Source organism: Ailuropoda melanoleuca, chromosome X (assembly GCF_002007445.2).
Source record: "Ailuropoda melanoleuca isolate Jingjing chromosome X, ASM200744v2, whole genome shotgun sequence".
Taxonomy (NCBI): domain Eukaryota; kingdom Metazoa; phylum Chordata; class Mammalia; order Carnivora; family Ursidae; genus Ailuropoda; species Ailuropoda melanoleuca.
The window spans coordinates 47,949,481-47,975,148 of NC_048238.1; the positions used below are offsets into that span (position 1 = coordinate 47,949,481).

General features: G+C 38.8%; 1 protein-coding gene across 2 annotated transcripts in view; it reads right to left on the minus strand.

Annotated features, from left to right (window-relative positions):
- The window catches only part of VSIG4 (V-set and immunoglobulin domain containing 4), a 59,551-nt gene extending 34,155 nt beyond the window's left edge, over positions 1-25,396 (minus strand). Inside the window, exons 1-3 of one of the 2 annotated variants that reach the window (XM_002930789.4) lie at positions 25,226-25,393; positions 20,094-20,450; positions 19,055-19,336 (exon numbers count right to left, since the gene is read on the minus strand). In XM_002930789.4, the coding sequence (XP_002930835.1) occupies positions 19,055-19,336; positions 20,094-20,450; positions 25,226-25,280 (694 nt within the window). In that variant the 5' untranslated portion in view covers positions 25,281-25,393. Of the gene's footprint in view, positions 1-19,054; positions 19,337-20,093; positions 20,451-25,225 lie in introns of both variants that reach the window. The other variant, XM_019793594.2, reaches the window with a different exon arrangement.
- Between the last annotated feature and the right edge of the window lie 272 nt (positions 25,397-25,668).

The following is a 25,668-nucleotide window of genomic DNA, read 5'->3' on the forward strand; positions in this document are numbered from 1 at the left end:
CAAAGTTAAAAATTGAGCTACTCTATGACCCAGCCATTGCACTACTGGGTGTTTACCCCAAAGATACAGACGTAGTGGAGAGAAGGGTCATATGCACCCCAATGTTCATAGCTGCATTGTCCACAATAGCTAAATCGTGAAGGAGACGAGATGCCCTTCAGCAGATGACTGGATTAAGAAGATGTGGTCCATATATACAATGGAATATTACTCAGCTATCAAAAAGATCAGTTTCTCAACATTTGCTGCAACATGGATGGCACTGGAGGAGATAATGCTAAGTGAAATAAGTCAAGCAGAGAAAGACAATTATCATATAGTTTCACTCATCTATGGAACATAAGTACGAAGATCGGTAGGAGAAGAAAGGGATAAAGAAAGGGGGGTAATCAGAAGGGGGAAGGAAGCATGAGAGACTATGGACTCTGAGAAGCAAACTGAGGACTTCAGAGGGGAGGGGGTGGGGGAATGGGATAGGCTGGTGATGGGTAGTATGGAGGGCATGTATTGCATGGTACACTGGGTGTTATACACAACTAATGAATCATTGAACTTTACATGAAAAACCAGGGATGTACTGTATGGTGACTAACATAATATAATAAAAAATATTATTATAAAAAAAATAATAAAATAAAATGAAATGAAAAAAAATTTTAAAAAAATAAAAATCCAAGACACAGAGAATGTCCATCAAAATCAGTAAAAAGGCAGCCAACACCAAAACATATCATAAACAAGTTCCCCAAATACACAGACAAGGAAAGAATTCTGAAAGCTTCAAGGGTGGAGGGGAGCGCTTAACCTACAAGGCAAACCAGGTTCACCAAAAAATCTCTCCACAAAAAATAGGCAGAGTAGAAAAAAGTGGCATGATATATTCAATGTGCTGAATCAGAAAAAAAATGCAGGTGGAGATACTTTATTTGGCAAGGCTATCATTCAGAATACAATGAGGGATAAAGAGTTTGCCAGACAAACAAAAAGTAAAGGAGTTCAAAACCACTAAACCAGCCCTGCAAGAAATATTAAACAGGATTCTGTGAGTGGAAAAGATAGACCAAAAGCAACAACGGGGGTGCCTGCGTGGCACAGTGGTTAAGCATCTGCCTTTGGCTCAGGGAGTGATCCCGGCATTATGGGATCGAGCCCCACATCAGGCTCCTCCGCTATGAGCCTGCTTCTTCCTCTCCCACTCCCCTGCCTGTGTTCCCTCTCTCGCTGGCTGTCTCTATCTCTGTCAAATAAATAAAATCTTTAAAAAAAAAAAGCAACAACGACTAGAAAGGAACAGAGACATCAACAGAAACACCAATCTTACTAACAGAATTGGATTAAATTCATATCTATCTTAATCACTACAAATGTAAATGAACTAAATTCTCCAATCAAAAAACATAAGATACCAGGATGGAAAAACAAACAAACAAACAACACCTATTTATATGTTGGCCACAAGAGACTAATTTTAGACCTAAAACACCTGTAGATTGAAAGGGAGGGGATGGAGAACCATCTATCATGTTAATGGACGTCAAAGGGAAGCTGGAGTAGCCATACTTATATCAGACAAATTAGACTTTAAATGAAAGACTGTAGGAATAGATGAAGAAAGGCACTATATTATAGTCAAGGGGTCTATAAATCAAGAAAATCTAACAATTGCAAATATTTATGTTCCCAACTTAGGACACTCAAGCATATAAATCAATTAATAATGCACATAAAGAAAGTCATTGATAATAATACAATGAGAGTAGGGGACTTTAACACCCCATTTACAGCAATGGACAGATCATATAAGCAGAAAATCAACAAGGGAACAATGGATTTGAAGGATACACTGGACTAGATGGACATAACAGATAAATTCAGACTATTTCTTCCTTAAACAGCATAATACTCATTCTTTTCAAGTATACATGGAGCATTCTGCAAAAGAGATCACATACGGGGTCACAAATCAGGCCTCAGCAAGGACAAAAAGACTGAGATTATACCATGCATATTTTCAGACCACAATGCTATAAAACTTGAAGTCAACTACAAAAAAAAATTGGAAAGACCACAAACACATGGAGGTTAAAGACATTCTATTGAAGAATGAATGGTTTAACCACTAAATTAAAGAAGAAATTAAAAAGTACATGGAAGCAAATGAAAATGAAAACAGGACAGTCAAAACCTCTCAGATGCAGCTAAGAGGGAAGTATAGAGCAGTACATGTCTACCTCAGGAAGCAAGAAAAGCATCAGATACACAATCTAATTTTACACCTAAAGTAGTTAGAAAAGAAATATAAAATAAAGCCTAAAGGCAACAGAAGATGGGAAATAATAAAGATTAGAGCAGAAAGAAGATTATAGGAACAACAACAACAAACAATATAATAGCTCAATGAAACCAGGAGCTACTTCCTTGAAAAAATAGTAAAATTGATAAACCCTTAGCCATACCTATCAAAAAGAAAAGAGAAAGGACACAAATAAGTAAAATCATGAACGAGAGAGGATAGATCACAACCAACACCACAGAAATGAAAACTATCATAACAGAATATTATGAAAAATCATATTTCAACAAACAGCAATCTGGAAGAAATGAAAAATTCCTAGAAACATACAAACTACCAAAACTGAAAGAGGAATAAATAGAAAGGTTGAACAGACCTGTAACCAGCAAGGAAATTGAATCAGTAATCAAGGTTGATTCCAGAACCAGACAAGACTCCACTAAAACAAGAATTACAGGCCAAGATCTCTGATGCAAAACTGGAAGCAAAAATTCTCAACAAGATACTAGCAAATGGAATCCAAAAATACATGAAAAGAATGCATTATTATTTTTTAACATAGTACTGGAAGACCTAGCCTCAGCAATCAGACAACAAAAAGAAGTAAGATGCATCCAAATTGGCAAGAGATAAGTCAAACTTTCACTGTTTGTGGTATCTCAATGTGGTTTTAATTTGACACATAGATCAAGGGATAGAATACAGACCCAGAAATGGACCCTCCATTCTATGTTCAACTAATCTTTGACAAAGCAGGAAAGAATATCCAATAGGAAAAAGACAGTCTCTTCAACAAATGGTTTTGGGAAAACTGGACAGCAGCATGCAGAAGAATGAACCTGGACTACTTTCTTACACCACACACAAAAATAAATTCAAAATGGATGAAATCCCTAAATGTGAGACAGGAAACCAACAAAATCCTAGCAAAGAACACAGGCAGCAACCTCTTTTACCTCAGCCACAGCAACTTCTTAGTAGACTTGTTTCAGGAGGCAAGGGAAACAAAAGGAAAAATGAACTATTGGTACTTCATCAAGATAAAAATCTTCTGCACAACAAAGGTAACAATCCACAAAACTAAAATACAGCCTGTGGAATGGGAGAAGATATTTGCCAATGACATATCAGATAAAGAGTTAGTATCCAAAATATATAAATAGCATATTTCACTCAACACCTGAAAAACAAATAAAAAATAAGAAAATACAAATAATTCAAGTTAAGAAATGGGCAGAAGACATTAACAGACACTTTTCCAAAGAAGACATCCAGATGCCTAACACACACATGAAAAGATTCTCAACATCACTCATATGAGGGAAATACAAATGAACCACATTGGGAAACCACCTCACACCTGTCAGAATGGCAAAAATGTAACAACACAAGAAATAGCAGATGTTGGCAAGGATGCAGAGAAAGGGGAAACCTGTTACACTTGTGATGAGAATACAAACTCATGATGCCACTCTGGAAAGGAGTATGGAGCTTCTAGTATAAATTAAAAATATAAGTATCCTATGATCCAGCAATTGCACTACTGGATATTTACTCAAAGGACACTAAAATACAGATTTGAAAGGGTACATCCATCCTAATGTTGATAGCAGTATTATCAACAACAGCCAAACCATGGAAAGAGCCCAAGTGTCCATTGACTGATGAATGGATAAAGAATAGGTGGTATATATATACAATAGAATATTACTCAGCCATCAAAAGAATGAAATATTGCCATTTTCAATGATGTAGATGGAGCAAGATTGTATTATGCTAAGTGAAATAAGTCAGTCATAGAAAGACAAATACCATATGATTTCACTCATATCTGGAATTTAAGAAACAAAACAGATGAACACATGGGAAAGCCAAAAAGGAGAGAGGAAAGCAAACCATAAGAGAGTCTTAACTATCAGGAAAAACTGAGGGTTGATGGAGGGAGTTTTGAGGGGGACTGGCTATATGGGTGATGGGTATTAAGAAGGGCACTTGAGTGCTGAGCACTGAGTGTTAGATGGATGTGATGAATCACAAATTTCTTTCTTTAAAAATTTTTTATTGTGTTTTGTTAGTCACCATACAGTACATTCTTAGTTTTTGATGTAGTGTTCCATGATTCACTGTTTGTGTATAACACACGGTGCTCCATGCAATAGGTGCCCTCCTTAATACCCATCACTGGCCTATCCCAATTCCCCACCCCCAACCCCTCTGAAGCCCTCAGGTTGTTTCCCAGAGTCCATAGTCTCTCATGGTTCATTTCCCCCTTCTGTTTACCCCCCCTTCATTCTTCCCTTCCTTCTCCTATCGATCTCCCTGCTATTTCTTTTGTTCCACAAATGAGTGAAACCATATGATAATTGTCTTTCTAGGCTTGACTTATTTCGCTTAGCATTATCTCCTCCAGTCCCGTCCATATTGCAGCAAATGTTGAGAAATCATTATTTTTGATGGTTGAGTAATATTCCATTGTATATATGCACCACATCTTCCTAATCTGGTGGTTTCACTCATTTATGGAACATAAGAAAGGGAAGAAGAAAGGGGGGTAAACAGAAGGGGGAATGATCCATGAGAGACTATGGAATCTGGGAAACAAACTGAGGGCTTCAGAGGGGAGGGGGGTGGGGGATTGTGATAGGCCGGTGATGAGTGTTAAGGAGGGCACATATTGGGGGTGCCTGGGTGGCACAGCGGTTAAGCATCTGCCTTTGGCTCAGGGTGTGATCCTGGCGTTATGGGATCGAGCCCCACATCAGGCTCCTCTGCTATGAGCCTGCTTCTTCCTCTCCCGCTCCCCCTGCTTGTGTTCCCTCTCTCGCTGGCTGTCTCTATCACTGTAGAATAAATTAAAAAAAAAGGAGGGCACATATTGCATGGTGCACTGGGTGTTATATGCAAGTAATGAATCATGGAACTTTACATCAAAAACTAGGGATGTACTATACTAACATAATATAATAAAAATATTATTATAAAAAAGCAGAAAAAAATGAAAAGAAAGCTAAGAACCAGTATTACTTATGAATATAGAAGTAAAACTAATAAAATACAAGCATATAAAACCCAACAGAGTAGTAAAAGGATTATGCACCATGACCATTAGGGTTAATCCCAGGAAGGCAAGATTAGTTCAACATATGAAAACAAGTCAATGCATTACACTATATTAATAGAATAGAGGACAATCATCTTAATAGACACAGAAAATGCACTCAACATAATCCGATGCTCTTTAAATTAAAAATTCAACAAACTAGGAATAGAAGCAACTTTCTCAACATGATGAGTATTTACAAAATACACACAGCTAGAACTCAGGGGGAAGAGGCAAGATGTCCAAAGAGTGGGGGGACCCCATTTCATCTGGTCCCTCGAATTTAGCTGGATAACTATCAAATCATTCTGAACAGCCATGAATTCAGCCTGAGATGTAAGAAAATGTATCTGGAACTCTACAAGTAGAAAAGTGACTGCTTTTTCCAAGGTAGGAGGTGTGGAGACATGAATCTGAGGGGAGATATCAGAAGATAAATGGAGGGGGGAGGGAGCCTCCATAAGCTGGCTACCAGAAAGTGATATAGCCCCAGGGGACAAAATTAGAACCCTTAGAAATCTGCTCCAATGACAGACATCCCTGACTGAAAGGGGCCCTGGGGATAAAAAGGACAGAATTCTAGGTGTGTCAGTGTGACCTCAGGATCCCAGGAGTCACAGAACTAATGGGGTGCCTGAGCCGTTAGAGTGCCCAAGCAGTGGAGCAGGGAAATGGGTTATGGTCAGTGAGCCCAGGAGGGGACTCTCAGCTCAGGTCACATAAAGTATAAGCCAGGTTGATCAGGGGACCACTTTCAGCCTGAGCACCCTGAAAAGTACTGGAATGCATGGAACCTCTGCCACCCCCCCAAGACTGGGCAACAGTTCTCAGGGTGGTGGCCCTGGAAAGGACAGTAGGGTGACATTCAGCCATCCCCCAGGAGCAGCAGAGCCCTCAACCACTTTCAGCCCCAGGACACACAAAGGGTCCCTCAGAATAACCCCAGGAGGATTGCTGTGGACATTCACCATGGGAGTCTGCAGAGTTTGGCACACACAAAGTAAAGACTGTTTGTCCCAGAGGATATACTGAAGAAGGGGGACTGTGAGCTTTTGGCTCTGGGGCTGGAGATCAGGTCATGGCCATTTGTGTCTGATCCTTTAAAGAGCCACAGAAAGCTTTCAGAGAACAAAAGCCACACAGGACCAGCTTACATTGAGCCCAGCCCCCTGGCAAGGAGTGGCACAACTCCACCCAGGCAAAGACACCTGAGAAACAGCACAGCAGGCCCCTCCCCCAGAAGACAAACTGGAAGAACAGTGTGTATTTTGCTTGGGTAGTGGTTGATATTTTTGAATCTGCTCATTCACTCACCCATTCTTCTCTGGGCAAAATGAATAGAAGGAGGAACTCACAACAAAAGAAAGAACCACAGGTAATGTTCTCTGTCACAGATCTAATATATATGGATATAAGTAAGATGTCAGAGATGGAGCTCAGGATAGCAATTATTAAGTTAATAGCTGGGCTCAAAAAAAGCATAAAGAGTAATAAAGAATCTCAAGTGCAGAAATGAGATCTAAGCAGGCCAAATATAAAAATGCTGTAACTGAGATGCAGTCTAAATTGAATGCTCTAACACCTAGGCAGACGAGAGAGTAAGTGATCTAGAAGACAGGCTGATGGAAAGGAAGAAAGTTGAAGAAAAGAGAGAAAGACAACTAACAGCCCATGAAGAAAGGCTTTGGAAAATTAATGATGCCCTGAAATGAACCAATGTCAGAATTATTGGGGTGCCTGAGAGTGAAGAGAGGGAGAAGGGGCCAGAAGGTATATTTGAGCAAATCACAGCTGAGAATGTCCCTAATCTGGGGAAGGAAAAAAGTGTTCATGTTCAAGAGACAGAGAGGACCCCTCCTAAAAATAATAAAAATAGTGAAGCTTGCAAATTTTAGAGAAAAAGGAGAATCCTGAGAGCAAATCGAGACAAGGGGCTCATTACATACAGAAGGAGGAACATCAGACTAACATCAGGCTTAGCTACAGAAACCTGGCAGGCCGAGAAAGATTCAGGGTACTAAATGAGAAGAACATGCAGTCAAGAATACTTTATCCAGCAAGGCTGTCATTCAGAATGGAAGGAGAGATAAAGAGCTTCCAGGACAAACAGAAACAAAAAATGATTTGCTATCACTAAATCAGCCCTGCAAGAAATATTAAGGGGGATACTGTAAGCGAAGATAAATCCCAAGAGTAACAGACCAGAAAGAAACAGAGGCAATCTACAGAAACAGGAACTTTATAGGCAATACCATGACAATAAATTCATACCTTTCAATAGTTACTCTGAATGTACGTAGGCTAAATGCTGCAATCAAAAGACACAGGATATCAGATTGGATAAAAAAAAGAAAAACCCATTGGTATGCTGTCTACAAGACACTCATTTTAAACCTAAGGACACCTCCAGACTGAAAGTTAGGGGGTGGAGAACCATTTATCATGCTAATGGACCTCAAAAGAAAACTGGGGTAGCAATCCTCATATCAGACAAATTAGATTTTAAACCAAAGACTGTAGTAAGAGAAGAAGAGGGACAATATATCATACTTAAAGGGTGTATCCAACCAGAAGATCTAACAATTGTAAATATTTATGACCCCATCATGGAAGCACCAATTATATAACCCCATTAATAACCAAAGTGAAGATACACATTGATAGTAATACATTAATAGTAGGGGAGTTCAACACCCCTCTCACAACAATGGACAGATCATCAAAGCAGAAGATCAACAAAGAAACAAGGGCTTTGAATGACAATCTGGACTAGATGGATTTCACAGGTATATATAGAACACTCCATCCTAAACCAATAGAATACCCATTCTTCTCTAGTGCACATGGAACATCCAGAATATATTTCATACTGGGTCACAAATCATTTCTCAACTAATACGAAAATATTGGGATTATTCTCTGCATATTTTCAGACCACAGTGCTGTGAAACGTGAACTCAATCAAAAGGGAAATTTGGAAGGAACCCAAACACTTGGAGGTTAAAAAGCATTCTACTAAATAGGGCCAACCAGGAAATTAAAGATGAATTTTTAAAAAATCATGGAAACTAATGAGAATGAAAACACATCTGTTCAAAACACTTGGGTTGCAGCAAAGGCAGTCCTAAGAGGGAAGTAAATTGCAATACAAGCCTCTCAAAAAATTAGGAAAATCTCAAATGCACAAGCCAAACTTACACCTAAAGAAGCTGGAGAAATAACAACAAATAAAGCCTAAACCAAGCAAGAGAAGAGACAGAATAAAGATTAGAGCAGAAATCAATGAAATAGAAACTAGATCAGTAGAACAGATCAATGAAACTAGGAGCTGGTTCTTTGAAAGAATTAATAAAATCGATAAACTCTAGCCAGACTTATCCAAAAGAAAAGAGAAAGGACCCAAATTAATCAATCATGAATGAAAGGGGAGTGATCAGAACCAACAAGGAAACAGACAATTTTAAGAACAACCTATGAGTACATATATACCAAAAAATTAGGCAATCTGGAAGAAATGGATGCATTCCTGGAAACTTATAAACTACCTAAACTGAAGCAGGAAGAAATAGAAAATCTGAACAGACCAATAACCAGCAAGGAAATTCAACCAGTAATCAAAAACTTCCCAAAAAAGAGTCCAGGGCCAGATGGCATTCCCAGGAGAATTCTACCATACACGTAAAGAAGAAATCATACCTATTATACTGAAGGTGTTTTAAAAAATAGAAATGGAAGGAAAACTTTCAAACTCCTTCTATGAGGCCAGCACTACCTTGATCCCAAAATCAGATAAAGACCCCATCAGAAAGGAGAATTATAGACCAATATTCCTGATGAATATGGATGTCAAAATACTCACCAAGATACTAGGCAATAGAATCAAACAGTACATTAAAAGGATTAAAAAGTTGTGGTCAACGAAGTGGAATTTATTCCTGGGCTGCAAGGGTCCTTCAACATTCGCAAATCAATCAACATGATATATCACATTGATTAAAGAAAGGACAAGAACCATATGATCCTCTCAATTGATGAGAATTTTCGAGGACTCAGTGCCATTTTGACAAAATGCAGCATTTTTCTTGGTTAAAACTCTTCAAAGTGTAGGGATAGCATGAACATATCTCAATGTCATAAAAGCCATCTACAGAAAGCCCACAGTGAATATCATTCTCAATGGGGAAAAACTGAAAGCTTTTCCCCTACAGTCAGGATTATGACACGAATGCCCACTCTCACCACTGTTGTTCAGTATACTACTAGAAGTACTAGTGTCAGCAATCAGAGAACAAAAAGAAAAAAAGCATTCAGATTGTCAAAGAAGGAGTCAAACTCTAATTCCTTGCAGATGACATGATTCTTTATGTGGAAAACCCAAATTGCTAGAACTCATAGAGCAATTCAGCAACATGACAGGATACAAAATCAATGCACAGGAATCAGTTTCATTTCTATACAATAACAATGTGACTGAAGCAAGAGAAAGTAAGGATTCAATCAATTTAAAATTGCACCCAAAACCATTAGATACCAGGGAATAAACTTTACCAAAGAGGTAAAGGATATGTACTCTAGAAACTGCAGAACACCTATGAAAGAAATGGAGGAAGACACAAAAAGATGGAAAACATTCCATGCTCCTGGATTGGAAGAATAAATATTGTAAAATATCTATGCTGCCCAGAGAGATCTACATATTCAAAGCAACCTCTCAAAATACCATTGATGTTTTTCACAGAGCTAGAACAAACAATCCTAAAATTTGTATGGAACAAGAAAAGTCCTTGAATAGCCAGAGGGATGTTTAAAAAAGAAAACCAAAACTAGGGGCATCACAATCCCTGACTTCAAGCTATATTACAAAGCTGTCATCATCAAAACAGCATGGTACTGGCACAAAAACAGACACATAGACCAGTGGAACATAATAGAAACCCCAGAAATGAACCCTCAACTTTATTGTCAGCTAATCTTCTACAAAGCAGAAAAGAATATCCAATGGAAAAAAGACAGTCTCCTCTAAATGGTGCTGGGATAATTGGATAGCCACATGCAGAGGAATGAAGCTGGACCATTCCCTTACACCATACACAAAGATAAACTCAAAATGGATGAAAGGTCTAAGTGCAAGACAGGAATCTATCAAACTCCTAGGGGATAACACAGGCAGAAATGTCTTTGATCTTGGCTGCAGCAACCTCTTGCAAGACACATCTCTAAAGGCAAGGGAAACAAAAGCAAAAATGAACTATTGGGACTTAATCAAGATAAAAAGCTTCTGCACAGCAAAGGAAACAATCAACAAAACTAAGAGGCAACCCACAGAATAGGAGAAGATATTCGCAATTGACATTTCAGATAAAGGGCTGGTATCCAGGATCTATAAAGAACTGCTCACAAACAATGAATCATGGAACACTACATCCAAAAATTAATGATGTACTATATGGTGACTAACATAACACCATAAAAAAAAAGATTTAAAAAACTAAAAAAAAAGAATTTCTCAAACTCAACACCCAAAAAATAAATAATCCAGTCAAGAAATGGGAAGAAGACATGAGCAGACACATCTTCAAAGAAGACTTAGAAATGGCTGACAGGCACATGAAAAAATGTACTACATCCCTAGCCATCACGGAAATACAGATCAAAACCACAATGAGATAGCACCTTACACCAGTTAGAATGGCAATAATTAACAAGACTTGGAACAACAAATGTTGGTAAGGATGTGGGGAAAAGGGAACCCTATTACACTCCTGGTGGGAATGCAAGCTGGTATAGCCTCTCTGGAAAACAGTATGGAGGTTCCTCAAAAAGTTAAAAATAGAGCTACCCTATGACCCAGCAATTGCATTACTAGGTATTTATCCCAAAGATACAGATGTCGTGAAAAGAAGGGACATCTGTACTCCAATGTTCATAACAGCAATGTCCACAATAGCCAAAATTTGGAAGGAGCCAAGATATCCTTCAACAGATGAATGAATAATGAATATGTGGTTCATATATACAATGGAATATTACTTGCTATTGAAAAGGATGAATATCTACATTGACATGGATGGAACTGGAGAGTATTATGCTAACTGAAATAAGTCAAGCAGAGAAAGACAATTATTATATCATTTCATTCATATGTGGAATATAAGAAATAGTGCAGAGGAACATAGGGGAAGAGAAGGAAAACTTAATGGAAGAAATCAGAGAGGGAGACCAAACTATGAGAGACTCTGGACTCTGGGAAACAAACAGAGTTGTGGAAGGGGAGGTGGGTGTGGGGATTGGGTAACTGGGTGTTGGGCATTAAGAAGGGCACGTGATGTGATGAGCACTGGGTGTTATACACAACTGATGAATCACTGAACACTAATCTGAAAATAATGATGTACTCTATGTTCACTAATTTAATTTAAATAAAAACAACACAACAAACATCATACTTAATGGTAAAAGACTGAATGATTTTCCTATAAAAACAAGACAATTATGTCCACTCTCACCATGCTATTTAAAGTTGTATTGTAGGTACTATCCAGGGAAACTATATGAGGGGGATAAAAGCATCCATATTGGAAAAGAAGAATACAAATATTTATATTTTCAGATGAAATAATCATATATAGAAAATCTTAAAGAATTCATAAAACAATGACTAGAGCTAATAAATGGGTTTAGCAAGGTTGAAGGCTTTAACAATATGCAAATATTTGTTATATTTCTGTACATGAGCAACAAACCATCTAAAAGATGAAGAAAACAATTCTATTATGCTAGCATCAGAAAGAATAAATTTGTTGGAACATGGACGGCACTGGAGGAGATAATGCTAAGTGAAATAAGTCAAGCAGAGAAAGACAATTATCATATGGTTTTTCTTATCTATGGAACATAAGAACTAGGAAGATCAGTAGGAGAAGAAAGGGATAAAGAAAGAGAGGGTAATCAGAAGGGGGAATGAAGCATGAGAGACTATGGACTCTGAAAAACAAACTGAGGGCTTCAGAGGGGAGGAGGGGGAGAATGGGATAGGCTGGTGATGGGTAGTAAGGAGGGCATGTATTGCATGGTGCACTGGGTGTTATATGCAAATAATGAACCATGGAACTTTACATCAAAAACCAAGGATGTACTGTATGGTGACTAATAATATAATAAAAATATTATTATAAAAAACAAATAAATAAAAAATTTTAAAAAAGAAAGAATAAATTACTCAGAAAGAAATTTAACTAGAGAATTATAAGGCTTGTATACTGAAACGTATAAGACATTATTGAGTGAAGATTCAAATAACTGGAAGAGCATCTCATGTTTATGGATTGAAAGAACCTTAATATTGTTAAGGTGGCAACATTGTCCAATTCTGCAGAATCAATTCAATTATATCAAAAGGTCAATTACCTATTTCCAGAAATAGAAAAGCTGGTCCTGAATGGATCAACATAGACCCATATAGTATTGTCACAGATCCTAAATAGCCAAAACAATTTTGAAAAAGAAAAGCAAAATTTGAAATCTCACTTGCCAATTTCAAAACTTACTACAAAGCTATGGAAATCAAACAATGTGGCATTGGTATAAATATAGACACATAGATCATGTAATACATTTGAGAGTCCAGAAATAAATCTGTATATCTTTGGTCACTGATATTTGACAAGACTCCTATTCAGTGGGAAATCATAGTTTCTTCAACTAATAATGCTGGGACAACCAGACAATAAAATAATGAAAGTGGGCCCCTATCTCATGCTATATACAAAAAATTAATTCAAAATAAATCAAAGCCCTAAGCATATGAGCTAAAACTATAAAACTCTTTAAAGAAAGCATAGGAGTATATATTTATGACCTTGAATTTGGTAGTGGATTCTTAGATATGACACCAAAGCATAAGCATCAAAAGAAAAAAAATAGATCAGCTGGACTTCATCAAAATTAAAAACTTTTGTGCATCAAAGAACACTATAAAGAAAGAAAGACAACCTACAGAATGGGATAAAATATTTGCAAACAATATATCTGAAAAGAATCTAGTATTCAGAATACATAAAAAAACTTTTACAACTCAACAATTGCCAAGGCAAACAATCAAATTTTAAAATGAGCAAACTTCCAATTATAAAATAAGAATGAGTACAATGTACAGCATGGGAAATATAGTTAATAATGTGTAATAATATGTAACAACTTTGTATGGTAACAGATGGTAGCTAGATTTATAATGGAGATCACGTCATAATGTTTATAAATTTTAAATCACCATGTTGTACACCTGAAACTAATATAATATTGTACATCAACTACACTTCATTAAAAAATAATGTGCAAAGTATTTGAATAAGCTGTTCTCCGAAGAAGGCATACAAATGGCCAATAAGCACATGATAAGATACTCAACATCATTAGTCATTAAGGGCATGTAAACTGCAACCACAATATGATACTACTTTACACCCACTTAGTTTGCTATGATTTAATAAACAAAATATAAAGTAAATTGATGAGAATGTGGAGAAACTGCAACCCTTATACACTGCTGATAAGAGTGTAAAATAATGCATGTCCACAATAGCCAAATCATGGAAGGAACCAAGATGCCCTTCAACAGATGAATGGATTAAGAAGTTGTGGTTCATATATACAATGGAATGTTACTCAGCTACCAGAAAGAATGAGTCCTCAACATTTGCTGCAACATGGGTGGCACTGGAGGAGATAATGCTAAGTGAAATAAGTCAAGCAGAGAAAGAAAATTATCATATGATTTCTCTCATCTATGGAACAGAAGAACTAGGAAGATTGGTAGGGGAAGAAAGGGATAAAGAAAGGGGGAGTAATCAGAAGGGGGAATGAAGCATGAGAGACTATGGACTCTGAGAAACAAACTGAGGGCTTCAGAGGGGAGGGGTTGGGGAATGGGATAGACTGGTGATGGGTAGTAAGGAAGGCATGTATTGCATGGTGCACTGGGTGTTATATGCAACTAATGAATCATCAAACTTTACATCAGAAACCAGGGATGTACTGTATGGTGACTAACATAATATAATAAAAAAAACATTAAAATAAAAAAAAGAATGTAAAGTAATGCAGCCACTTTGGAGGAGAGCTTGGCAGTTACCCAGAAAGTTAAACTACAGTGACTGTATGACCCAGCAATTCCATTCTTAGTTATATACCTAAGAGAATGGAAGAAAAGAATCACAAGAAAAATTTTACATGATTGTTAATAGCAGCATTATTTATAATAGCTAAAAAGTACAAATAATCCAAATACCCATCAACTGATAAATGAATGATAACATGTTATATCCATGCAATGGAATATTATTAAGCAATTAGAGGAATGAAATGCTGATGCATGCTACAGCATGCATGAACTCTGAAAACATCATGCTAAGTAAAAGAAACCAGACTCAAAAAGTCACATATTGTATGGTTCAATTAATTTCAAACAGCCACAATAGACAAATCCATAGAGACAGAAAGTAGATTAGTGAATTCTAGAGGCTGGAAGAATGGGGGATGAGAATGGCTGCTTAATAGGCATGGGGTTTACTTTTGGAGTGATTAGAATGCTCTGGAATTAAATAATGGTGATGGTTGCACAACAATCCTAACCACTGAATTGTATACATTAAATCGTTGAATCTTATAGTAGGCAAAGTACATCTCATTAAAAATGATGTCAATGAAAGGTTTATAGAATTTCTTTAAACTAAGAAAGAGGAAGAACATTGCAGGCAGGGAGAACGGCATTTTATGTTATAGATGTGGAGAGATATAGCTGGACAGATCAGCTGAGGACACACTAAGGGAGTTAGGCATTGTTTTTTGGTAGAAGGGTCCATGGGGAGTAACAGAAGTTTTTGGAGGAAGGAATAAAATTTGCCCAATCTAAATGTAGTGAAGGAGTGGCATATTTTGTTCATTCATTTACAAATATTCATTAAGTGCTTCCTATGTGCCAAATACTTTGCAAGACCATCAAGAACCAGTCATGGATGTTATAACTTGTGACATAAAATAGATAGCAAATGCTGAATAAGTTGATGGTTTGGTGAGGATGGATGGACATAGAGATGTCATTTAAAAGGCTATTGAAATTGTTCAGGAAAAAAAGATGATAAAACTATGAAGGTATGGGAAAATAAAGACAGAGCTTAATAAGAGAGCTGATTTAGTAGTTGAATTCATAGCACTTGGTGATATTGATGATTATGTGAGAAGTAAATGGGAGGGGGGAGTCACAGATATTGCCAAACTAAGTCTTTGACAACACTTATGATGAAGAGATAAATTAAGGAAAAGCCAGCAAAAGAGTCTGAGAAGGATCAGTCAGATAGGTCTTAGGAGAACCAAGAAAGAATGGTGGTGTTGATAGTGTAAGTTGAAAGAGCTGTGAGGAGGAAGGAATGTCAACTGTTACCTTGATGTGAGGAAGATGGGTATGAAAGAAGAGGTCTTGGGCTTTGGTATTTGGAGGTCAGTGATGACTCCAGTTAACAAAGTTATGCTGTAGTGAATCAAGAGAGACAGCCAATGGAAACTATCTTTTTCAGAAGGTTGGTAGTGGTCATAGGAGAGAGATGGAGTAGCAGATATTATTTACAGTATGTATATTAGACTTAAATATATACATATTATAATACATACATACATACATACATACATACATACATACATACATATTAGGCTTAGGCATAGAATAATAGGCAGGTCAGGGAATTAGATTAGCTGAGGTTAAAAGCACAGATGGAGGGTTTGCTGTGGAGAGAAGAAAGGCACATCTTACTCTGAGCCAAGAAGGAATAAGTAGGGAAATGTCAAGGCAGAGAGGGTAGTTGATAGAATTCACAACTGAAGGGGCTCTGGATATTCTCAAAGAAGGAGGAGGTGACCTCATGTTCTGAGAGGAGGTCTGGAGGCCTAAAATAAGCTGAAAGTGTTCTGAACAGCTGCTATCAGGAATGGGACAAAAATGAGCAAATTGGTAAACAGCATGAGGATAGGCAGTTGACATCATAGAGCATGAAACTAAACTGAGATCAATGCTTCTCTGCTGTTAGTTGTTAGTTAGTTAGTTTGTTTGTATGCTTCATGAGAGCTTAGCAGTCCAAGAGTGTGAAAAAGGGCAAAGCATACAGGGCCACTCCAGAACTGAGGAACAGCATAGAGGGTTAAGGCAAAGGAATGATGGTTGAGAGCTATGTAGGTCAGAAGTGAAACAGGGAACCAGAATCATGGAACCAGGTCAAGGTACAGAAGGAAGAAGGCTCAGAGAGCAGGGAAGGGTACAAAGCTGAGAGTTAACTTCTCTGAGCCTATTTCCTTTTTCATCAGTAGGGGGCAATGGTAGGCACCGCCTAACCGCTTTGTTGCCAGTAAGCTTAAACTTTGATAAGGAATAGACAGGTTGATGGTTGTAAGCAAGGTCCTTCCCAGATGGGCTAGGAACTAACTCACAGAGAGTTGAGAATGTTCAACTTATGTCTTTATGAAGTATACATTCTTGGACTTTCTGGCTATGCTATATCATCTCTGCTTGACCATATTGTCAACTCTTAGAGAACAGGACCATGCAATTCTCTAAGAGTGAGATCGCCCTTATTCCCCCAAGGAACAGACCAGAATCTACAGCACATACATACTCATTACAACTCAACTTTGGGAAACAAATCCTTCCAGGCAAACACAAGAGTCTCAAACCAGCATTAGTCTACTAATCTAAATAGTAAGAGCCAGTGTGCTCATTTTCCTTATACAGCACTATTTTCTGAGGGTAGTAATTTTCAGGTGGCTCTGAGGATAAGTCCCAAAAAGCAGTTAGTTCCCAACATATTTTGGACAATGGCAACCTTGTTGGAATAAGTGTCTTCTCTTCCAAGGAGATCTCTCAGAAGGCAACAAGATTCATTTAGATGTATCACTACTCGGCTGTTCATTTAAACCCCAGCCTGAAGCCTTTATGTATATAGTGGGTAGTGCTCCCAGGATAATGCTGTAAGAAATAGCCAGACCTTGATTAACCTGAGTCAATCTTCCTTGAGACCTCAACCAGACCTTGCATTTGATTTTAGGAAGAAGATTGGGGGGGTATTTAAAGAAACTATGTAGATAATTGGGCTTTATTTTATGAAGCAAAACCAAACACAAACAATAAAATAACAATAAAAAATCCTCACTGAACAAAACAAACAAAAAGAGAAATGAAATATCACCTTACACCTGCCAGAATGGCTAAAATAAAAAAAGACAAGACATAACAAGTGTTGGTGAAGATGTGGAGAAAAAGGTACCCTCATAGACTATTGGTGAGAATGTAAACTGGTACAGCCACTGTGGAAAACAGTATGGAGTTTTATTTTTTTTAATTAAAAATAGAAATACTATATGATCCAATAATTCTGCTACTGGGAATTTATGCACAGGAAATGAAAACACCAATTTTGAAAAGATATATGCACCTCTATGTTTACTGCAGTATTGTTTACAGTAGCCAAGACATGGAAACAACCTAAATGTCCATCAATAGACAAATGGATAAGGGAGGTGTGATACACACACACACACACTGGAATATTACACAGCCATAAAAGAGGATAAAATCATGCCATTTGAGACAACATGGATGGACCAAGAGGGTATTATGTTAAGTGAAATATGTCAGACTAAGAAAGACAAATACTGAGCCACTTGTCCCTCTGCCTCTGCCCCTCCCTTGCTTGTGCTTTCTCTGTCTCTCTCTCAAATGAATGAATGAATGAATGAATGAATGAATGAATGAATACAAATACCATGTGATTCCACTCATATGTGGGACCTAAAAAATGAATAAACAAAAAGTAGAATCAGACCTATAAATGCAAAGAATAAACTGATGGTTGCCAGAGAGGAGGAGAGTTGGAAGATGGGCAAGTTATGTGAGATGTAGGAGATACAGGCTTCCAGTTAGGGAATAAAAGGGGATAAAAGGCAGAGTAAAAAAATATAGTCAATGACATTGTAATAGTGATGTAATGACAGCTACACTTGTGGGGTGAACATAGCATAATCTATAAACTTGTCAAATAACTATGTTGTATACCTGAAACTAATGTAACACTGTGTGTCAAATATAGTCAAAAAAAGAACAAATAAAAAAGGTTCCAAGAGGTGTCCAGGAGCTAATAAAGATACAACCATAAGAGACAATCAGACATAATGGAAAGAGTATGTGATCTGTGTGCAAGTTCCAACTTGAACTTCCTGACTGTGAGCTACAAGGAAACAAAAATTCCCTTTCTGATTTTCAGTTTCTTCTTCTGTAAAATGAGAGTAATGATAGCTATCTCATGAGATAGATGTGGAATTCAATTACAGAACGTGTGTTGAGTTATTGTGAATAGTATATAGCAAATACGATTTGCTTAGTGAATGTCACTTTCCTCTTTACCATCTTTATCTTCTTAACCTATAACATGACAGGCATTGTCTCCAGCCCTATTATCATCAGTCCAGAAGTTTTCTTTCTTTGTGATTGTACAACCCAGGACACACCCTCTGTCCACATGCACAAATTCTTTTCTCTGGAATAAAGGCACTACTTTACTGAGGTATCTCCAGTACAAGGTGGTCCATTGCTAGGATCACCAACAGAAAGGATTGCTTACCTTTGACCACGAACTGCACAACGTTGCTGCGCTGCTCAGAGCCTACCCGGCCCTTGGCAGTACAGAAATAGGAGCCCGAGTCAGCCACCATGGCAGGCTTGAAGAGTAAGGTACTTAAGACTGCTACTTTGATGGGTTCTTGATTGTTGGTCTGTTCCTTGTACCAAATATAACTGATGGGTGGAGAACCCCAAGCCTGGCATTGAAGGCTAATCCTCATTCCCTGGGGCACTGTGAAGCCATAGCCACTGCCAGTCGTCACTGTGGGCTTGGAAACAGAGACTGAAAGGGGAAGACAAAAGAGGAGGCTCTGGGAAGTTACAAGGATATATGAAGACAAAGTTGAGTCATCCTTGCTGGGTATAGGGATAATTATATATCTGCAAAGGGAATTAAAAGGGGCTCCTGACTTGGGAGGGAGTAAGAAATATCATAATGTAAATAAAAATAGCTTCCTTTGAAAGATTAGGTACTGTTTTCTGGTATCTAGGGTTTTGGATTATCTGGAGTCAAAAATCAACTGATTTTTAAAAATATATATAGAGAGATTATTTTAGGCTTTAGTAGATAGAGTTTTTGGATTATCTGCAGTTTTAGATGACCAGGGCCAGGTTTTCATAAAATTGTCATCAGCGAAATGTGTCTTGGCTAACCCCAGTATCCCTTTCCCCAGAGCTTCTCTGTCAGCATCTATTTACTTTCTGATATCGTGATTAAATAGATATACTCATTTGTATGAGTTTTAAGACGCAGAGCCCAAGCAGGGCAGCCAGGGCGTGGATGCCAGAATTTCTGGGACACTTGAAGGGTTACAGATTTGAAGGTCAGGAACCCTTCCCAAAATTTCTTAAATTATACTATGAGAGTGATGACCCTGAGGGATCCTCTGCCTATATACTTCCCCTGATTAGCATATATGACTGAAGAAAGCCTGTGTACAAGTAAACAAAATTCTCTGGGTTTCTAAAGCTTTTCTAGTATTATAGTCCTCTATTTGGTCTTTGTCTATCAGTGTTTTCTTATCATCACAGTCACTCACGTTTCTGGACACGGAGCTCGATGATCTTATCTCTCACCACTTGGTTGCCATTAGGGGTCTGCCAAGTGACTTCGCATGTGTAGTGACTCCGGTCATCCATCTCCAGGGTATTCAGTTGGAGGGACACATCTCCTGGAACCTCATGGTTCACTTGCAGGCGGCCCCGGTACTTTGCTTGCTGGATATGGTCTCCAGAGGAATCATGTAGGAAGATGGTGACTGGGTCCAAGCCACGTTGTACCAGCCACTTTACCAAGACTTGAGTGTAGCCTTGCAGAGGACCATAGGTGCAGGGAATATTTACATCCCCTTTCCAAGGCCCTGTCACACTCTCAGGTGCTTCCAGGATGGGATGGCCTGAAGAGGAGGAAGAAAGCAAACATAGATGGCACACCCATCTGGGAGCTAGGATGGCAGTGGCAGACCTCAAGAGGCTTCTGAGAAACACCTCTCAAATTTCTTTCCATCATACTTTTGGATTCCATGTGCCCTTTTGTTCTCTGCCAGCCTTCCTATCAATCAGAACCAGTCCTCAGACCAGCTCTTAACACTGTTGGGCTCTCTTTAGTTTCAAGTTCCTTTCAAGTTCCTGTTTCTGTCTTGCTGTGAGATGACCCTGGATAAGTCACTTTCCACCATGAGGACCCATTTTCTTTCTCTATAAGGTAGAGAGTTTGAAAGGAATGATCTCTAAGGATTCTTTAAACTCTGAAGTTCTGTATGTCTATAAAAAAGAACTTCTTTCAATATTTTCCCAAAGAAGCATAGGAACAAATGCTGAATATTTGCACCAGGGCTATTTTATTATGTAATTATATACTTGGAGTAATGTGAGGGCTGCAGGGCTAAGAAAGAAAGGACCATATTCCCTGCTTATTCCCTACTGCTCCCTCAGAAAATCTCAGTATTTGGGTCCCTGACCCTAAGCTCTTCTCTGGAAGGGAGGAAGGACACAGGGAAATTCTGAGGGTGAAAACTTCTATGAAATGTATTCTTGTTTAACAAAATCATTAGTTATTGTTAAGTTTGAAATCTGCACTTTGTAAGCCTGACCTTTTTTCCCTGATTTCTCATTTCCCTTTTGGTTTCCCTTAGATTTCACCAAAGGTACATTGGAAAATTCCATCCTGAGGAGGAATGGAGAGGAAAATATCTGGAGAGGGAAAAGGTCTGAATAAAATCCTAGAGCTGGCTGTGGTAGAAATGGTAGTAGGACCAAAAGGAGATTGTTCCTTGGTGTGCTGGGGAGGTAAAGATGGGGTAGAGGAATTGGGGAGTTTTGAGAGAGCCATCACTTCCAATTAGAAATTTTCATTCAGGGCACCTGGGTGGCTCAGTCAGTTAAGTGTCTGCTTTAGTCTTAGGTCATAAACCTGGGGTCCTGGGATTGAGCACTGTGTCGGGCTCCCTGCTCAGCGAGGAGTGTGCTTCTCCCTCTCACTCTGCCCCTCTCCTTGCTCATGCTCTCTCTTTCTCTCTCTATCTCTGAAATTAAAAAAAATCTTAAGAAATAAATTTTCATTCATAAGCTCATATTTTGAGGATTTTGTGTTTTATTTAACTCCAACCAGGAGTGAGGGATTGTATGTAGACAATTTATGTCTGTCCTAGAAGAAGGAGGTTCGTAATATGAGATATTACTGAATAAAAGCCTGTTATGTAACCCAGAATTCCCAGGCTTCAATCAAACAGATAGTAGGATGGGGGCATGCTTTCTAGCTCCCAGAATTCATTGCCAAGTATCAAGTACCAGGACTTCTATCAGTGGGGAGACTAAAGTCAGGCCTCCAGCCAGTGCCCTTACCAGGGATTCTTAGAACATCACTAGCATATTTTAACCAAAATAAAAGCCTTGAGTAGAAAAGAATAAATAAACATGAGTCCATGTTGTTAAACACACCACATAGTCTCTGGAGAGTTTCAGATTGGTCAGGAAGCAGAACTCAGACCCACAAATGGGAGTGCAATAGGAGCAGATTTTGGTTTGCCCTAACAATGAACTTTATAATTAATCAGAGCTGTTTATTGATGAACTAAGCAGTATGAGAGAAGTTCTGAGCTTTGTTTAGGTTTTGGACAGCATTACTCTTTAAGGTCCCTTCCAATCCTAGATGGCTCAATGCTAATAGGCTATAATGGAAATGGAAGCTAAATAATTACATTTTCTAGCTGGTGGTGAACTTTCACCAGATGGTGGTGAGTTTCACTGTGCTATTGCTAGTTCAGGACTCCACATGCACACAAATGCAGCTTATCATCATCATGAACATGCATGTGTCACTTGCGAGTACACACATACCAGCCTTAAGCCCCATGAAGACAATCTGAGCCTTTCAGTTTAATGTGCTCTTTCCCACTGATCTTCCAGCTCTCCCAAATCTCCCACCCCTCCTCTGAAAAGCATTCTCACATTCTTTTGCTGACAACAAAACAGCATTCTGCTGTGAGGACATCTGAAACAGCTGAAAATGCCTTTGTCTATATGTATGTGTATGTATATCTTCCCTCTGACCTTGGGGGAACTGCAAGGTTTGGCTTGCATTACCCTCTCTGGGAACTTCCTGGGGATTCTCACATAGCCCACTCTGGTCTGTCAAGACTATGAAGAGCCAGTCTCAATTTCTCAATCTTGAAAATCACTTGTAAAAGTAGGTCAGGCTTGACTCCTACATTCCAGAATAGGGGCATGGTACAGAGTTAGTAACCACACTTCTAAGAATTACATGTTTTTGCCACTTTTACTACCCCCTCCTTCCTTCTTCTTTCCTTCCTTCAACCCATCTTCCATATGGCTTCTATTCTTCCTCCTTCTTTTTCTTGTTTTCTCCTCTTTCTTCTCCTGCTTCATTAGTATCACAAAGAGGCAGTATATGGTAGGCACAGGGTATCTCACACACACACACACACACACACACACACACACACACACATAAAGGCATTGTACATCATGTACTTTGATCTCCAATGTGAAGATAACTTCAATAGAATTGAATTATACCTTCCAACTATCCTTTTGGTTCTCAGACAGACTAGAGAAACACTGAATAGAAGCACCTGGTGAGATCAGGAGACTAGTGAAGGAGCACACGAGGTAGTGAGAAGAGTAACACCAATCCAAGTCCAAGGTCTCTCTTAATATGTGACCCATGTCACCATGTCTCTATGTGACCCTGAGTAAATTGCTAAACCTGTCTGAGCTTCAGGTCATTATCATTAAAATGGAGGTAATAATAAACCTTCCATGGAGGGTTATTTTGAAGATCAAATGAGCTTATAGGTGTGAAAGCACCTAGAATAATGGTTGGCATTCAGTAGATGCTGGATAGAAGATTAGCTTAGATAATAGATGTTAATAAAAGATTCATAATGTTTATAAAATAAAAATGTTTAAGATTTATTTTATTATGATTATTTCAACATGTGTCTTCTACCTAGCAGCTGATTCTGGCTCCCAGAAGCTTTTTAAAAGTGAAGTCACAGTCCTACAGAGCTGTCCAGCTGGCAGGGCCCTTTGAGGCGAGCCAAGCTGATCTCCTTACTGTATAAATTGGCTGGGGACACTGAGATCCAGGGAAAGGGAATATGTCATTGGTCATTCAGTATGTCCTGAGCTTCAGGTTTGTAGTGTTAAACACTCCACACAAAAGGAAGACCTGTTTCCAGGTCTAGAGGACCTCACAGGCTGAGGATGGAACATACACGAGAACACTCATGTGTACACACATGATTTAACTTTAACATGTACAACATGTTATTCTGAGCCCCAGTCTTGCCTCTGTAAGTATCAGCTCAAACCAACAGATTTAGAGAAGGTAGAAAGGGACACTCTAAAACATATTAGAGAATGAAAATATTGTATTTGTAAAAACAACAACACTATTATTTAGTAGTATTAATTCTGCCACTAATGCTTTGTGGCCTGGAGAACATTCTTTTCCCTCTCAGGCAACTTAATTTAGTATCCCTTTTAGCTTTGAGGCTCTAGAATTTGATTGCTCACAGAGCCCCAGGATAGAGTAGCATAATTTGAGTCAGCTATGAAAAGCTGAGTTCTTTCTGACCACATAAGTGACACCAAGCTAACATACATCTGGTTTCTCCCTCTAAAGATATGGAACAAGCAGAGATGCAGCAAGAACCCCTTTGCTGAATCTTGGGTCTCATTTAGCTATTACTTAGGCTGAGTTACCTAAAAGTCTATCTCAATTCTCAGGGATACAAAAGAGGATGGAGGAATACCCACAGAAATAATGCTTCTGTGGGATAGTAAGACCTCTTTTTGGATATATAACCAGCATTAATTTCCCACAAGCAGCCTGGAAAAACTGGGCCATATTCATAGGGAAGTGAGTTACCCCACAGATGGTAAGAAACAAGTCCTGTGAAGATCAGTTGAAGGAGTTAGAGCTTGTTTACCTTGGAGAAGAGATGAATCAAGGGGATATGATATCTGCCCTCAGAACTCTAAAGGACTGTCACAGCATGGAGGGAGTAGATATGTTCTATGTGTCTGTAAGAAACAGAGCTGGGAACTTAGGATGGAAGCAACAAGGAAGGGGATTTAGTTCAACACAAGGAAGAACATCTTAACATTTGGAAATGCCCCTGGATAGACTAGATAATCTGGGAAAGTCGTCAACTCTCAGTCACTGGAAGTATGTGAACAGATATTCTGAGCATTGTTCATAACAGTGAAGAGTGGGTCTAAGTTACTTTTAAGGTCCCATCTAGCTTTCAGACAACATTCCTTCTTTGAAGGTTATATATCTTAACAGGGATCGAGACCTGAAGACAGAGGGGTTAAGGTAGAATGGTAGAATTTCAGGTGAAAGAAGATGAAGGAGGAATTTGGGTGGCATTGGGCACCTTCTTAATGTCCCTGAGATGTGACAAGTAGTAGAAAATCATGTGGATGTTTTTCAAGAGAGGATCTTTTTCAATTTCTACCCAAACTTACCTCCTGGCTTCTTCAGCAGGCTTCAACTACCCAAAGCTAGGAGAGTCTGCAGCACTGTGGGAGAACATTCACCTATTCAGCAGGAATAGGCTTTCCCCAGTAGCCATGTAATCCCGAACCCCCACCCTTTTGCCAGTGCTAGCAGTGGTAACCAGGTCCCCATTTTCTGCCTTACCATAGGTGACCACTGTTAGGTGGCCCAGGAGCAGGAGGCCCAGTAAGAGCCCCATCACAGCCAGAACTGCTTTTGTCCTTTCTTCTAGACTCCTGCTGTCAAAGAGGCTTGAACTTCTGATGTCTGCCAGTGTCTGTGCCTGCTCACTTCCCTTCCTTCTCTATATCTTTCACTTGGACTCCCAGCCCCATCTCACATTCTCCTTCCTTCCCTATTTCAGCACAAATCATGTGATTACCCCCTCCCTCCCCTGACTGAGATTGGAGGTTCAGAGTGAGTGAAGCAATTCCTCCCCCTGCTAGGGTGACTTGACTTTCCATGGAGTCAATAGTGTTCTCTGGTCTTTGATCTCCCAGGCTGTGTTTATTTTGGGTTTCTTCCACAAGACTCAGGTGTTCGGGGGGTGACCTTTGGGATGAGTTTTCTTCCTCCAGTATGGGGAT